The sequence below is a fragment of the Rhinopithecus roxellana genome, chromosome 15 (assembly GCF_007565055.1).
Source record: "Rhinopithecus roxellana isolate Shanxi Qingling chromosome 15, ASM756505v1, whole genome shotgun sequence".
NCBI lineage: Eukaryota > Metazoa > Chordata > Mammalia > Primates > Cercopithecidae > Rhinopithecus > Rhinopithecus roxellana.
In genome coordinates, this window is record NC_044563.1 from 22822681 (window position 1) to 22840733 (window position 18053).

Genomic DNA, 18053 nt, shown 5'->3' on the forward strand with positions numbered 1-18053 from the left:
CGTATATACATTTCCACAGAATGTAGAACCCTGCTGGTTCTTAACTATATTATAGCTAACTAAAACAGAAATATTTATATTTAAACAACAGAAAAGAATTTTCTCATGAATTGAGGTTTACCTAATCAACTCAGATAAAATTTTGATGTAAATCCTTAAATATTCTAGTTGTTAATATTGTTAATAACTGTCAGATGGTTTTCTATTCTAATTATGTTCCAAGCTAATCTGGTAGGGGTTAAAAAAAACTATGCTGAATTGTTTGGAAGGATAGTTTAGTATGATTTTTTTAAAACTTTAAAATATCCCTAACAACATGAAAACATAGAAAATCAATTCTCACTCAGTTTTTTTAAAATCATGATTTGAGAAGAAATTGTTATTTGTAACTATACCATCATTTCACCCAAGACAAATCAAGATGGTACTGTGGGATAAGAAAGAACTCTCTAAAAGAGAGTCAGCACTATACAAAATTAAGAGTCACAAGAGATGAGTAGGATACTTTTAATAATTATGACTAAACAGTCTTGTTACTGTGGACAAAATATCCTCTTAGGCTACCAACCCCTTATTAATAACGGGGAGTTTGAATATATTGTTATTCTAAGGTTCCTTTGAATTAAAGATATTTATTATAGAATTAGATAAACTACCATTAAGTGTCATTTTGCTTTATGTTTGGTGCTTTTCAATTTGTGGATAAATTGCTCTACTGAACCCGAGGTGGAGGTACCATTACAAGGTCTGAAATTGCCTTTCTGTTGAAATTATGGACTTTATTTTCTGATTAGACCTTTATAGTAAGATTTTACATCCATGACATTGGTTGAAATTGTATATTATGTGAGATACTATTAATTAGTCAAAATGAATCACAAGAGTAAAGAACTCACGACGATGAAAGAGACATCTAGAACTTTCCTGGGTAGTTTGTTCTTTGAGTTCAGCTAGAAAATTGGCATTTTCTCTTTCCAGATTTTGGAAGGGTATTCAGTTTGGAGCACTGTTTATTTTTAATTTTAAAAGGTAACATGACTGACTGAAAAACAATTTCCTCAGTGTTTGACACCTGTAACACATGAAACTGAACAGATGTAAGGACAAGTGCTGCAGATGAGAGCAAAGGTTACCTTTAGGGAGGAGACCTTTGACTGTGGGTTGATTAGGATTCATTGTTTTCAATGTTCACAGTTGAGTCTCTGTGTGTAGATGGGGTGGCGGTAGTGATGTCCTCTCACACTTACTTTGAGAGGTATATAGCATTTCCCTATTAACTGATTAATCATCATCTTAGGGGTAGCATTCTTCTCAATATGAAGAAAACTTGGAATAATCCATTATCTGTTGTATCATTAATACATTTATTTGTTCTCCCCCTTGTCCTTTGTCTTTTCTTAATGATTTAGAGTTCTATAAAATATTCCTATTTTGTCACAGAATTGCTTTTCTTTTTGGGATAAGTCAATAGAAGTTTTATTTTGGCACATTTCTGATGGTGATCATTTCTATTTTGCTAATAAAAATATACTGAATATTAAATATATGCCAAGCATTGGCACAAATATTTAATCCTCACAATTATCTTTAAGGTTTTGGCCTCCCTTGTATAGAGTAGAAAATACAGGTACAAAGAGGAAAATTCATATGACTAGAATAGAATAGCTACTAAATGGTTAGGTAGTGGAGCTATTATTTGATCCTGGACTTCTCATTCCAGTTCCAATATTCTATCCATTATTCAGGCTTCTAAGTGAAATCTCATAGCAGACAGAAGTGTATATCATTTCATTTTTTTGTCTTTTCAGTTGCTTTTCTATGTCATACCGCAATGCATTTTCTCTAACATGTCGGCATAGTCTAGAAATAAGCCAGAAATCATCTTGGTCATAGTCAAAGCACACCTCTAGGTGGCATGGAAGAATACTTTTTCTTCAGAGTCAAAACTGATGTCTTCAGCTGGGATTCTGGGACAACAAACTAGACAGAGTCTTTAAACATGTGATATTTTACTTACAAAGTCATTATTTTTTTCTTTTTCTCCTGGGCTATTTCAAGTCTCATCATATTCATAATTGTTATTCCAGAATCACTTCTACTATGGAAAGAAAGAAAAAATATACACACACACAGTCTTTGAAGGATTTAGTATTAAGTTTCTGCATGTTTTTCTCTTTAAGTTTTACTTTTCTGAATTCCTAGACCTAAGGGTTGGTTATCCATTTTAGGAAGACTGAGAAAGCTTGGAGAAGCCATAGAAATATTTGAGTACTTACTCTTCTTTTTAAAGTATTGACTTTGTTTAACAGTTACCAAAGTTATGTATCAAGCTTTTAAAATACTTGGACTATGTATACTTTATTGGAAACATCATTCAGTGTTTAGGCACATTATACAAAAAGGTTTTTCTTTCTCCCTAACCTCACTGTTTTCTTCAAGTCTGGTGAATCATCAGTCACTTTATTTCCCACCTTTAAAAGTTACCTCTTGGCATCTCTTGTGGTTTTGAACACTTTTGAATGAATTAAAAAGAACCGAAATGATCTTTCTGTGTAGCTTGTTCTTTACGATGTAATTCATCTGATCCATATTGACTAAACATTTCTTTAAAAAGTTATAAGACGGGTAAAATTCCATAGTGATCTTTTTATGGGAATAATATAAATTAATTTGACCTTTCTTCACCACAATATAATCATTGTCGTTGGAAACTACTTCACCAAGGGGTAAATTCTCCATACTCCAAATTTTGATCATGCTAGCTGAATCCATTTTCATGTTTCGTATTCATGGATTAGCCAAATCTAAATCCAAGACCTCCATGTATTGACTTTCAGCCAAACCGTTGAGTCATGTTAGGTTTGGCAGTGATTTGAAATGTGAAAAAAGGATCAGGAGAAATTGGATTGAGAATCTGAATTTTTGCCGGGCGCGGTGGCTCAAGCCTGTAATCCCAGCACTTTGGGAGGCCGAGACGGGCAGATCACGAGGTCAGGAGATCGAGACCATCCTGGCTAACACGGTGAAACCCCGTCTCTACTAAAAAATACAAAAAACTAGCCGGGCGAGGTGGCGGGCGCCTGTAGTCCCAGCTACTCGGGAGGCTGAGGCAGGAGAATGGCGTAAACCCGGGAGGCGGAGCTTGCATTGAGCTGAGATCCGGCCACCACACTCCAGCCTGGGTGACTGAGCGAGACTCCGTCTCAAAAAAAAAAAAAAAAAAAAAAAAAAGAGAATCTGAATTTTTTTAAAGGATCAGGAGAAATTGGATTGAGAATCTGAATTCTTTAAAGAAGGGACTTAAACAGAAGAGTCCTTATCTATGACAGTGACTTTAGGTTTCTACATATTTGACATAAGTCTAATTGTGTAACTTCTATTGCATGTTAATTACTCACTAAGCCTTTTTTCTCTCACCTCTGTCTTGTGGGAAAATGTAACTGTATTTTTGCTTTCTTTTCACCACTAAACTTTTGACTGTATACAAAGTAGCAAAATAAAAATTGCCTAATTATTATTATTGTTTTTACTTAATGTTCATCTATAATTATTAGAAGGTAGTTTGAGTCAGTTTTCTGGCAAAACACAGGACAGAGTACATGAGAAATAAATGTGCCACTGTCAAGGGAAATAAAAACTTCACTGTTTAGAGGTTTTGAGGGAAAGGATTGTGTCCTTCTGGCTCATTGAAATTGTTACATGCCATTAGGCTTACTGTAAACTATCCCTTGATAAATTCTTTGCTGGACAATGAGCTTAAGAATCTGAGGTGTCTTCTTGCTTTTGTAGAGCAAAATAGGACTCTGATGCTTAAATGGAAGTTGCAGAGCACATAATAGAGTGTAGGTAAAGTTACTGAACGGCCACATCTCACTTTCAGGAAAGTAGTGGGAGAGATTGTGTCTTGAGAAGAAAGGCATTTTAGAGGTAACCCTTTCAAGATTTCAATTAGTTATTTCAATGTATGAATCTTGTGCTCATATGTATTACTTAAATGTTTGTGAGGCTAGCTGGCATATAGGAATCTTAACCAGCTACAGGGAGATGTTTTGTTTTTTCTGGGACTAGACATATATTTTTTTTAACTGGGGCAGAAAATGCTTTAGGTTTTTGGTGTTTGGAGAAACACCAAAACAGAATTTGGAGAAAACTTTAGGACTTTATATGGATAATGTCATTATTAACTATGAAATAATAAAAAGTGGTGATGTTCTGATTCCTGTAATGACAATCTAACAACATATGGCAAGGTATATTAAAAGCAGTTCACATTTACAATGCTTGAATTTATATATATATATATATATATGAACATATATATGATGTTTTCAGAGAAAATTTATGGTATGTTTTTCAAAAAATTACTCGAGAGTAATTTAATTATAAATGAAATTGTGCTTTTAAATAGTGTACTTATGATACCTTTTAGGTACCTACTCATATTCCCAACAGTCTTTTCTATCGCTACAGCAAAATATTTGGGAGATGCTCCTACTTTGCATTTTTCTAAACACCAGTGTCTTATTTTTTCTTCAAAAGCAATATTTAAAAGAAATTAACTTATGTTAAGTGAATTAGAGTTTGAGGTTACCTGGAAAAGAATACTATGTAGAGTTTCAAATAATAAAACCAAAAGGAGAATATATAACTCATTGGTAAATTTAAAATGCCATAAATACTGGAATATCGCTGAAAACCCCATGATATCATGTAAACATTTTCTTGCCTATTGTAAATATTTTCATTTTCATTGTCATACAGTCATAATGCATCTGGTTATTTAATAAGCATATTTATATAAGAGTAGAATCCTACATGTTGTTAAACATTATGACTATTATATTAACTGCTTCATTAGTTCTTCTGTAGTCTTACATCCTATAAATAATGCATACAAGAGTGCTATAATCTGTCTGGGCATGGTGGCTCACACCTGTAATCCCAGCATTTTGGGAGGCCGAGGCAGGTGGATTACTTGAGGTCAGGAGTTCAAGACCAGCCTGGCCAACATGATGAAGCCCCATCTCTACTAAAAAATACAAAACAAACAAACAAATAAACCAAAATGCTATATTGAAGGCCAACTATATATTCAAATACCTTTTCTACAACCCAAGTAGGGGATTGCACTACTTCACAATATGGTCAGGTTAATGAAAGCATCCTTGTTTTTATAGGTGTAAGATATTTAAGTACTTCTGCTCTAAAGATAATTTCAAACAAAACCCTGCATATAAAACAAATACAGTGGAAAGATAAAAAGCAAGAAAGAGAAAGAGATTATTGTAGCGATAGCGAGGACAAACAAACACCTCTGGCAGCATTTGTTAAAACTATGGTGCAGTTCTTGGGTTATCATCAATATGGGTTCTTAACTATATCGTTTTGTAAAAATGTGTCATTACAGAAAGAGTAGTGGTCTTGGGAATATGAAGACTCAGGTTCAAGGCTAGTTCTGTCATGACCTAGCTATATGATCTTGGTGAAGTTACTTATCCTCTCTCTCTTTTTTTTTTTTTTTGGTTCCTTTGACTGCAAGAGAGAAGTGTGGTAGAGAGTCTTTGGGTGTACCTCTTCCCCCGCTTCTTACCCAGTTCTCTAAATTGTGAGTCCATGATTGCTTGGCCATCTCCAAAAAAGAAGTGATTTGCTTAACATTTTAGGCTACAATATTAAGGGTAATGATCATGTATTTACAGTGAATTGTACAAATGCTGTCATTGCTAGTGTTCAGTTCATAAAATTCGGTGAAAATCTATGGTTTTAAATAGTAGCCAAACAATAGGAGCTAACAAATTGGACACTAACAGTTTAACTTTTTCTTGTGTTTCAATAAGTGGAATTTCTTGCTTAGAAGCTGTCTCTTTCCAAGTATATTGTTTCATACAAACTTGGAGCTTCTTGTTTGATTTTCTATTTGACCTTTGATTACTGCTGTTTTCCTGCTAAGTGGTTGGCCAAAAGTGAGAGGGCCAGTACAGATAAAGCAAATAGTGTTTCATGGGGTTTAATAATTAACAAACTGATCTGTCATCAAAAAAACCCATGGATCCAATTCATTATAATGTCCTGATGACAACATTTTAGTGAGAGAAGTCTGTATAAAAAGCAATTGCTCTTTTGTTTCCAAAACAGGTATTACAAGTGGATAAATAATGTGCACTGCTCTGAGCCCAAAAGTACGCAGTGGACCTGGCCTCTCTGATATGCATCAGTATAGCCAATGGCTAGCCAGCAGACATGAAGCTAATTTGCTACCAATGAAAGAAGATCTGGCCTTGTGGTTAACCAATCTATTAGGTAAGGTTATAAGATCTCATTTTGTGAGCAAAGATAACAGTTTTTGTTTTATTTTTCCTCCTGTAGTGTCCTTCACCTAAGCATGTGATAGCACCTTGGAAAGAAAGACTTTTACTATTTGGCATTTGCATTGGGGAAACCTGAGGCAGGTGGAAAATTTTAATGAATTTCCCAACGTCTGTCACATTAACTGTGCTTAGTAATTCCAATATGATGCACTCAAATGTGGAAATATATGGTCAGATTGCTTATTTTATCTATATGCTGGTCTGATTTATTTTTGGCTTTTCTTTCATGCAGCTGACCAATTTGACCTATTCTTTTGACATTGTACACAGGCCACAGTGTCTGTAAAATCTGGCTTCTAAATCTGGATTTCTTTGCCCTACTTTTACAGCACACCTTCTAAAACTGCTGAATACTCAAACTCAGGAACAAAATCATGTATCCTTTTTCCAAATGAGCTGACTGGAATCATCTAACCCTGAACTAAAATTTTTCTTTTCCATTTGCTTTTGTTTTTAAGGTCTAGTCTAACAGCACTTTTGCTGACCTTATGCTACCTCCTGGTAAAGATACCTCTCCTTTTTTTGCTGTTGTGCTTTCATATTCACAGGATAAAATTTCAACTATGTGAAAAATAGAATCACATGTTTAAAGGATCATCATATATAGCAACACTATTTCCACTAAGTTTTTTACAGAGAATAAATTTAATTTAAATGTGAGAAAAAAGATCCCTGTAGACTTTATAAAATATAAGATTTGAGCGTTGAGTAAACATAGAACTTGCATGCAGCTTTATCATTTGCAGGGGAGATTTCATCAGCACTATTTTATTATTTAAAGAATCTGTCAAGGTAAGGGTTGTTATCCTCACTTTCTAGCTAATGAAACTAAAGAGCTTAGGAAGGTGCACCCCATCCATCTGAAATTTTAGCAGTTTTTGGCAGGGGTTTAGCACATTTTATCAGAGTTTTCCTTTCTCTCCATGGGTCTGGATTTTTGCATGGCTTTTGTATTTATTTATTTTTTAGTCTTTATCCTACGATTTCTTTATCCTATGTTTCTTTTTACTTCATGGTGTGCACACAATTTTGGCAACTCTGTAGTCTAACCAAGGCTACTGAATTTGCATACTGAAGGTATGCAAATTATACCCTTCACCAACAAATAGTGAGGTCAGAAAAGGAAGACACTCCCCAGAAAGACCCTTTACGCTGCTATGGAAGTCTCTCCTCCAGAAGGAAGGGGCTACACCTTTCAGCAATTTATTCATGCAGAGGACCTTTTATCTCCATCAAGGAGTGGGAGTTATTTAAGCCTAAACAGATGGATTTTTCTCTCTCTTCTGTCTTTTTTGGGTTCACTAATGATTGCTATATTAGTAATTAATTATTAAATTTGAGCTATCTGTTTTCCGATGTAGGCAATCATAAGTATGGTAGTATAGAATAAAAGTTAAGAGCACAGGCTCTGGAAATAGACTGCCTGTGTTTGAACCCCAGCTCTGCCACTTGGTAGCAGTGTGATCTTGGGCAAGTTACTTACCTCTCTTGTGCCTCATTTTCCTCATCTGTACAGTGGTAATAACAGTAGTAACTACTTTGCAGGGCTGCTGTGGGAGTGAATGATTAAAATATGTGTAGTACTTTGAACAGTATCTGGTCCTAGTAAACACTATATTGTTTTTGTTATTATTCTACTTATACAGTTCAGTGAAAATTTGATTTTGTGCATAATTTTTTTCATTTTTTTTCAACAAACATTTGAGTGTGCAGCAGCATAAGCATTGGTAAAAACATCGACTCTGGAATAAGAATGCTTCAATTCAAATCTTGGTTTTATCACTTACTATGTGATACTGGGCACGTGTCTTACTGCACTGTGTCTTGGTTATATAATCTGTAAAATAAATACCATAATAAAACCGACCTTACAGGATTGTTGGGGGTTTGAATGAGATAATTGCCTTTAGAAAAAGGTATGGCACATAATCAAGCAGTAAATAATAACTATTATGATTATTGTGTTCCAGGCAGTCATCGAGGTACTGGAAGATGGTGATTAAGAATAGATGTGGTACCTATTCTTGCAAAGCTTAGAGCAGATTAGCAAAAAAATACAGTAAATAAGTAATTGAATGTATAATCTATTACTTGTTGTAAACACTAAAAGATACAAGTTGCAATTGAAATGTAAATTGAGGTAGGAGTAGGGCAAAGGATCAGAGGGCTTGGGAAATCTTCTTTATGGGAATGTATATTTAAACTGAGAACTAAGATTAATAGCTAGCCAGACCAAACATGGGGTAAGAGCCTTTGCAATGAGGGAAGGGCATGTGTTGAGGTAGGAAGGAGCTTGATACATTGCAAGAAATGAAGCAAGTCTAGTTTCAACAGAAAAGAAATAGAAAGAGAGTTTCATGAGACATGTTCGGGCTGGATCATATATTGCTTTGAAGATCATATTAAGGAGCTTATAATTTACAGTATGATCTATGAGAAACCATTGAGATGTTCTAAACAGAGGAAGAGTGTGATTAATTAGAGTATAGCCTGCTTATAAAGGTATGCTATAATGTCCTATGACTTGTCATCAAAGGCATTTTATTTAGTGAGTGTAGTAATTTATAAGGCAGCTTGATCAGTGTGAGCAGCCCAAGACAGCCTCAAAGAATAGAGAGTCAGTGTTTCTAATGGAAAGATCCTTGGATTAAAAGTCAGGAGACCTGGCTCCTAACTGGGCGTCAGGAGACCTGGCCTCTGGTTCTGGCTCTGCTACTTGGTAGGAAACTTGCCCAAAGTCACTCAGCCATTTTTTCTGGGCTCAGTGTCCTCAACCATAAAATGAAGCGGTTGAAGTAGGTGATCTCTAATGTCCTTTCCAGATCCCAAAGTCTGAGTTTTAGGAAATTCATCTCTTGAGACCCAGTTTGGGGTAGTTGAGAGAGTCATCAATATACATAAACAGGGAGGAGATTTACAGAAATGAATGACTTTTTTTTTTTTTTCAAATTAAGACTTTTTTAATGTTAGTAGTTATAACACAAATGCAATTGATGACTTGTGAAATTTTCTCAGAAAAGGAATCCTAAAAGAATCTCAAGACACAGTAAAGTTTAACCTTTGAATTGACTTCAGTTCATACAAAGTAGACAGATAATAGACTTCAAGTCAATATTCTCATCGCAATTTGATAAGTGGACTAATAACTTGAGATTATTAAAAAGTGGTAAAACATTTGGAGGTAGAAAAATGCATTGTGTGCTAGCATGGTGATAATAAGGAGGGAAAGAATAAATTTATGGTTATGTTAGAAGATATTTTCCTTACACTTAGGTACATTTAGTACTCACATACTTTGGAAATAGAGCAATTAAAGTATATTTTAAAATAATTTATTATTGGCTGTTTTGTCACTTCAGAAATATTTGCAGATTTTTATTATGCCACTCTTTTTCAAGTCTTGCTTTTTATCTACTTGAAAGAGATACAAAGTAAAAAACGTAAAAAGAAAATGTCTTGAAAGTAGCTTCAGAATTGATATATCTTCTCTGAATTCCTAAGTGAGGTGGAAATTTACATGTTAAATTAAAGCTTTTAATTAGATGTTGCTGTTGTGCCACTAGAGTTTACTTGTGGAAAGATTTTTCTCCTTATTTCTAGTATGCTTGTCTAAAATGTAATTTTTTTCCTTTTATGTTTTTCAAAAGGAGTATTAATGATGTTCTAAATTCAGATATTTCTGATCCTACATATAAACTGTCTATTAAAAATATGGTTCCTTAAAGAATACTCCATTTATATTCTGATATTTTGATGGATAAAAATGATTCGATGGAGAAGAAAGTGATTTTATTAGTTCATAAACCAATGTTCATATTCATGTAATGTATGTATGTATTATACTGTCATTTCCCGGAAATATACTTACTTAATCAGTAATAATAATAAATATCATTTTAAATTCCTAGGCATAGGATTAAAGCATCAACTGCAAACTTTTAAGCTAACTGAAATTTATATATTAGAATATAAAATACCAGCTGTCTTGTGATGTTAACTAGTTAAAATGAATAAATAGTTTATAGTAGTTGGGATTTATCTAGGGGGTAGCACACATTAATTAATGAGAAGATTATCATGTAATATTTACTGACTATTTACATATCCTTGGATATATCTACTGATCTTACAGAAAATACTCTTTGCAATCCTAGTATGTTTTTGAATAATGGCTGGCATCACGGAGCAGTTTTGTGACCAACATTCAAAAAAGACAGCAAAACAGTCATAAAGATCTTATCGTCTTTCTTTATAAAAAGTTTCTTCAGCCATTGTTGCCTATTGTACATTAAATATACACATTTCATTTTTATTTTAGGTCTTTTGCTATTTTTGCTCATGAACCAAATATTGCTAATCTGTTATTTAACTATGCCCTTGGGGTATATTAGAACATGAAATGCATATGTAAATAAATCTTGGGGAAATTTTTAATTGTCTTTGTGAGCAAATAGCATGTTATTACATTAACAGTCCTGGATTATGGCAACCACCCATTATTCAAATACATTAGGCATATTCTACTTCTTTTATAATTATTGATGGACTTTTGAAGAATATTACTGGCTTAGCTTTGATTATATACTAAAATAAATGTTCTCAAATTATCTATTTCATATGCATTTTTAATTGAAAATGATGGCTTGCCTTTATTTTCAATTAATATTTGTCTAATGCTGTATAAATTACATGGGAGTGTATTTCAAAGAAAGGATTATAGTTGTTAAACATCAAATAAATTAAAATTGTTCTTAAAGCTTATAGATCTTTAGGATATAGGCATATGTGTTTGGATAATGCAGGGACTTTGAATACATCATCAGATATATTAAAAATCAAGTTGTGCTGAATTGATTTTACTTATATTTAGAAAATGCATTGACAGTTGATATCATGGTGATTTTCCCCTTCTCTGAGCTTTGTACATGCATACAAAATAAAATGCAGTTGTTTTCTACTTAATACAAGCAATATGTAACATTTCATTATTTTCAGTTATTCTTAAAAAATAAAATTTTCAGCATTAAACATTTAAACACCTATTTATTAGGGTTGCTGCTGTCAAATACAGCTACTATCTAATGAGTTTGGAACAGCTGGCTTTTCTTTTTTCTTGTGGCCCTTTTGCCAGATACTTATTCTGCAGGGTTCTCATATTCTTGGTATAGCCAATAAAAATTCCTTAGGACAGGTGGTATCTTGTGTTAGTTCAAAAGTTTACAGAATCACCTTCATGTTCACAAGTTGACACCTTTCGGAGCAGTTATCCTAATTTTGTATGTGATTTGTGCAGCAGAACCAGCTTTATATTTTTTGATATAAATTCAGGGTAGACACTTGAAAATTAGTGTGAAGTAGGTGCTGGTCTAGGGATTTTGCATATAATGAACTGTTTCCTATCTTACAACCTTGAAACTGTAGTCTCAAAATACTGAACAGTTTTGGTTAAAGAGAGCATATGAACCACTTTGAATTCTCCAGTTAGAAAAATATATTTGTATTGAGAGGTACAGTGGGGATGAAAATAGAATTTGATAGTATCTGGATCATCTTTAGGGATTAAAAATATAGCAACTTCTTCAGTGAAGCCAAGTACCAGAACTTGCCTGAATGGTATTGTTAGCCATCCTCCAACCTACAAGGTGGATTGCTGTTCATTTTTCAGCACCACAATCTTCAACCCCAAGCTTTTTTTTTTTTTCTCTTTTTTTCCTAAAGAGGTTTCTGTGGTATTTCTACATAGAAAAAGACAACGGCAAGAGGGATAATTCATTGTCATGGAAAATAGTCATTTGTGTATTCAGCAAATATTTAAGTAGTCAACCATAGTGGCTAAAAGCATAAACTCTGAACCTAAATTGCCAAAGAGCCAAGCTCCTCTGCCCGCGAATTAGGTGACCTGAGGCAAGTAACTTAATCTATACATCTGTTTCATGATCTGCAAAATGGATATATAGTAGCACCCACTTCACAGTTTTCTTGAGAAGATTAAATGCATGAATTCATGTAAAATGCTTAGAACAGTACTTGACATATAATAAGAACTCAACTGTTAAATATGATTATTAGAATTCTTTAGAAATTTAATACTGCTAATTTATTGGGAAGAAAACATTCTTTCTCAGCAACTTAGAAGATTAAAAGGATTATTTTTTTCCAGGTAGCCCCAGTCTAAAACACTTTATAGGCTGATATGTAAATCTTTACAAAAGTTATGGCAAACATATTTCTGGGAGGAATACATTGATGTGTATGTGTGTGCATGTTGATTATAGTTGCCTGACAAAAGATTTCAGGCAGATGTTTATATCTCACCTTTGAGCTATAATGTTTTAACAGAAAGCGACTAGCCACAATATTTAACCAAATTTCCTGATTTTGATCTACTGGCGAGTTGTCATTCTTGACTAAATTAATCACGTGAAGATTAAATATCACAATTATAAATTCAGGAAGCAAAACTATTACTTCTAGACTAGGATATGCTAGATTAATGTTCAAACCAATGGCTTTATGGACCAGCACTGGTCAGGACTTTAATATGCTTTAATTGTATCTATTTATTGTTCTTTCTTTCCCTGCAAACACCAACCACAATGAAATGCTAGGGTTAGGGAAAAAATGATTCTCTGGTGCTAAAATCACACTGTTTCCAGTACGTGTAGTCTGATGTGTTAAACCAGGTGCACAATTTAAATTACAGAAGATCTGATTCTGTTTAACAGAGATATTTACCTATGTATGACTTTTACTTGAGAAATTGTAATTATTTCTACATAGCCTGTTCTTAAGAATTTGCCATAGATAAATTCAACTACTTTTATATTGTATTGTTTTTTGAAAAAAATACTGTTGATATTATTAATATTAATGCAATAAAGAACTAGATAATATATCATCCCCATATAAAGATTATAACTGATTTCTTACAATCACATAGTGATTGTAATCATAAAGTATATATTTAATAATTTTTAATCATTGGAAGGAAAATATGTTACACATGAAGTTATTTATAAAAGTCTCAGACTTGTATTTTTTCTTCATCTGAGGCAGTACATTTCAACTATGAAGTATGTAATAGTCTGTTTTAGCCAAAAAAAACTCACCTTTCAGAGCTATAAAATATACAGAATTGAAAGCTGACACCTAATATATTTTTCATTAGATACAGATGTTCAATGTAAAATTCTTTTTACAAGTATTCATGAAAAACAGGATAACTAAAAAGATACAATGCATAAAAAGTAAAAATCATACCTTTTGGTAAATTGTTAATGGCTTTTTAATGAAAGCTATTTTTTTCTTTTTATGATTTACGTGTTCTTTTAAGTATATTGTAAACATCTTATAACTTAAAATTATGAATGCAATCTTCAAACTGCCATAGAACTTAATGAAATAAAAATACATAAAGATCTATTAAAAGTGGAAAATCTTGCAAGTAATTTATAAAGAAATATTTCAACAATTTAAAGTTTATCTTCTTTATCTTAAAATTTAAATTTATTTGAATAACACTATAATTAAGAAAATTATTTCTAATATTTACTTTCTGTAATTTTGTGAAATAATTTTGTTATTATTAAAAAATGCAGCCTGGCGTGGCAGCTTATCCCTGTAATCCCAGCACTTTGGGAGGCTGAGGTGGATGGATCACTAGGTCAAGAAATCGAGACCATCGGGGCCAACATGCTGAAACCCTGTCTCTACTAAAAATACAAAAATTAGCTGGGCATGCTGGCATATGCCTGTACTCCCAGCTACTTGGGAGGCAGAGGTTGCAGTGAGCCGAGATTATGCCACTGCATTCCAGCCTGCCAATAGATCTCAGCAATAAAGCCAGGATTGCGCCACTACACTCCAGTCTGTGACTAGTCACTTTCTGTTGGAAAAAAAAGAAAAGAAAAGAAAACGAAAATGAAGGCCAATATGATGAATACACAATACAAATTCTGTTATGCTGGCTTTTTGTATTTTGGCATGCTACTTTCATTTCTGAACTGAGCTTCACACAGTTTTGAAATAAAAGTTCTGCACAGGTTACCTGTGTGGTGAGTATTTAAAGCTACTGATGTTTTTACACCTGCAGAAGTCATTATTCTAATTGGGGGCCAAAATATGAACTACCCAGTAGGGGAAAAAGAACATTCGTTTAAAAAGTAATTCTTTGTCCCTAAGACTGCCCCCCAAAATGGAAAAAAAAAAAAAGTCATTTTAAGCAGATGTTTCTTGAAATCCAAATATATTAGATACTGTGAGTTTAACCTAAATGGTAAATGGTTCATCTATTGTTCCAGCCGGATTTTATTTATTTATTTATTCATGAGACAGAGTCTCACTCTGTCGCCCAGGCTGGGGTGCAGTGGTGTGATCTCTACTCACTGCAACTTCTGCCTCCCAGATTCAAGCCATTCTCCTGCCTCATCCTACCAAGTAGCTGGGATTACAGGCATGCGCCACCATACCTGGCTAATTTTTGTATTTTTAGTAGAGGCAGGGTTTCACCTAGTTAGCCAGGTTGGTCTTGAACTCCTGATCTCAGGTGATCTGCCCACCTTGGCCTCCCAAATCGCTGGGATTACAGGCATGAGCCACCATGCCAGGCTGCATTTTCAAATAATAAGAAAATTATTTCACAAAATTACAGAAAGTAAATATTATAAATAATATAAGTAGTTTTCATATTCCAGGTAAAGGAGAAAATTAGGGATTGTGCAATAAAGGTGACTGGAGAATGCCTCAGTGAGGACGGTGTTTAGCAATCTTAATTTTAGCAGTGAGCATGGTATGTATTGGAGAGAGAAGTTGAGGACAGAAAGAATAGCCATTGTTCTTGTTGCTAGAGGTTTAAGTATCACATTATGAAGATTTTCATTAAGGTTATGGCATGAGAATAGAAGGAAGCTTGAATCTGTAGGACTTCTGGCAAATAATTTACAGAAACATAAGGCAGGAAAATAGAATATTCTGAAACTTAGATTAATAGGAAACAAAAAAGGAGAGGGCTTTGAGAAAGATACGTTGTGAAAGAGTATATAAGAAAGCAGTGCAGTGGCAGGATCTCAGCTCACTGCAGCCTCTGCCTCCCAGACCCAAGCCATCCTCCCACCTCAGCCTCCCAAGTAGCTGGGACTGCAGGCATGCACCACCGTGCCTGGCTAATTTTTGTGTTTTTGTAGAAATGAGGTTTCACCATGTTGCCCCATGGATGGTCTGTAACTCATGAGCTCAAGTGATCCACCTACCTCAGCCTTCCAAAATTCTGGGATTATAGGCCTGAGCTACTGTGCCCAGCTTACCTGTATTATTTTAATCAGGAAAACCATTTCAATAGAATCTAGAAATATGGTTTTATGTATTGGCCATGCTATTAAAGTTCCCAATGGTGGTTTTTAAAAATATATACATGGCTCTATTTTAAATTAAAGAAAATTGATCTGGCTGGGTGCACCCCAGATTACATGACTATAATCCCAGTACTTTTGGAGGCTGAGGCTGGAGGATTGTTTGAGCCCCCGGAGTCTGAAACTGCAGTGAGCTATGATCCTGTCACTGCACTCCAGATTGGGTGATAGAGTACAATCCTGTTGAGAGAGAGAGAGACCTACGTTGTTCTTGTAGTCAGACATACACCTAACAAAAAATACTTGTCTTGCATTATGTCCTGCCTTATGGGTCAAAGTAATTGAATGGGCCATTGAGGATGAGAATAGAATGATTAATGGAGGCCAAATTGTGAAATCACTGGTAAAGCTGGTTCTTTGAGTTTTGTTGGTTAGTTTTCATTCCCCCTGATTACTAAATGATGGAATTCTTTTACCCAGGATATCATTTTGCCACCTTTAATATGTAATAAAACTTTTATGCAGTTAGCACTATGTTATGAAAATATTAAATGCTGAAATTCTTGCAACCAACGGAAGATAGAAAATTCCAAAGAAATGACTATTTCTGGTAAGCTGCTATCCCAGATACGTAACTCAGCTAGAATAGCAATTTTAGTAACAAGATTGTGTCAAATATTTTATTTAGTGTGAATCTGACATTTTGATTTTCTTTTTATAATGCTTCTTTTTGTTATTTCAGGGAAGGAGATTACAGCAGAAACTTTTATGGAGAAGTTGGACAATGGTGCCTTGCTCTGTCAACTTGCAGAAACTGTGCAGGAGAAATTCAAGGAGAGCATGGATGTTAACAAGCCCACAAAGGTAAAGGATCGCAATGCAAAAATCACTCTTAGGTGGTAGATTACATTTATAATTGCTTATAAATTGCGTGTAATTAAAAAATTTATTGTGAACAGATGCATCAAGGTCTATACTAACAACAAAGTACAGAGGGTTCTTTTTAATTAGGTGACGTGTTATTTGCACTCTAATTACATAAATTGCATAATCCTTTTGGTGAATCTAATTAAATAAAAGCTTATGAAAAATGATGGTATTAAAAGAGTGTTGTATATAAACTTGATGAATCTAAAGTATTGACTAAAAACTTAGCAGAGAAATAATTGTGACATTAAGCAATGCACAAATCTAGTCAAGAAAGATTTATTGAACAGATCTTTGTTTTCAAAAATATTATGGCAGAATACTAGATCAAAATTTCTGGACTGTAATTTTTTGTTTATTCTAAATAATAGTACCATTGAACTAAGTAAATTTGGACAAATTATTTATTTCTAACTACTCAGATTTCTTTTCTCCACATTAATTCTAATATTCTTTTCTAGTGATTGTAAACACTTGATGAAAGCATGGTGTTTGACTTTTTTTGAAGAAAAAAAGAGAGATTGTACTTAATTTTTAATAGAGAATGAAAAGAGATATAAAAAAATATTAAAATAATGTTGGCCAGGCATGGTGGCTCACGCATGTAATCCCAGTACTTTACTTTGGGAGGCTGAGGTGGGCAGATCACTTGAGATCAGGAGTTTGAGACCAGTCTGGCAAACCTGGTCAAAACCTGTCTCTACTAAAATAAATACATAAATATATAAAAAATAAATTTAAAAAATTTAGCCCGGCACCATGACACATGTCTATAATCCCAGCGACGCAGGAGGCTGAGGCAGGAGAATTGCTTGAACCCAGGAAGTAGAGGTTGTGGTGAGTAGAGATCACACCATTGCACTCCAGCCTGGGTGACAGAATAAGACTCTATCTAAAAAAAAAATAAATATATAAAAATAAAAATGTTGAAGACAACTTACTACAGAAAGCAACTGTTAAGCCTTTTCTGCAACTCTGACAGAAAAAATAAAAGGGGTATGTGTGTTTGTGTGTGTGTGTGTGTATGTGTGTATTGCCACTGAATTTATTTTTTAGATATTTTATATTACTCTGTATTGTATAATATACAAAACCTTCCTCTATTTTTTTTAATCTTAAAAGCAGCTCTGTGAAGGTATTAATTAATTAAGTGACTCCCAAACTTTGCTGCACATCGGAATTACCTGAGCATCTTTAAGAAAAATGCTGAGAGCTGGGCTGGATGTGGTAGCTTACGACTGTAATCTCAGCACTTTGTGGGGGTCAAGGCAGGCAGATTGCTTGAGTTCGGGAGTTCAAGATCAGCCTAGGCAACATGATGAAACACCATCTGTAATAAAAACACAAAAAAATTAGCAGGGAATGGTGGTGGGTTCCTATAGCCCCAGCTATTTGGGAAGCTGAGACGTCA

General features: G+C 34.1%; 1 protein-coding gene across 3 annotated transcripts in view; it reads left to right on the plus strand.

Annotated features, from left to right (window-relative positions):
* Positions 1–18053, plus strand: part of GAS2 (growth arrest specific 2) — a 178615-nt gene that overhangs the window by 38124 nt on the left and 122438 nt on the right. For all 3 annotated transcript variants that reach the window (XR_004053711.1, XM_030918690.1, XM_010381052.2), the window contains 2 exons: positions 6136–6300; positions 16458–16579. Coding sequence is in view for 2 of the 3 variants with exons in the window: in XM_030918690.1 (XP_030774550.1) it covers positions 6156–6300; positions 16458–16579 (267 nt within the window). In the remaining variant the exon portion in view is untranslated. The remainder of the gene's footprint in view (positions 1–6135; positions 6301–16457; positions 16580–18053) is intronic.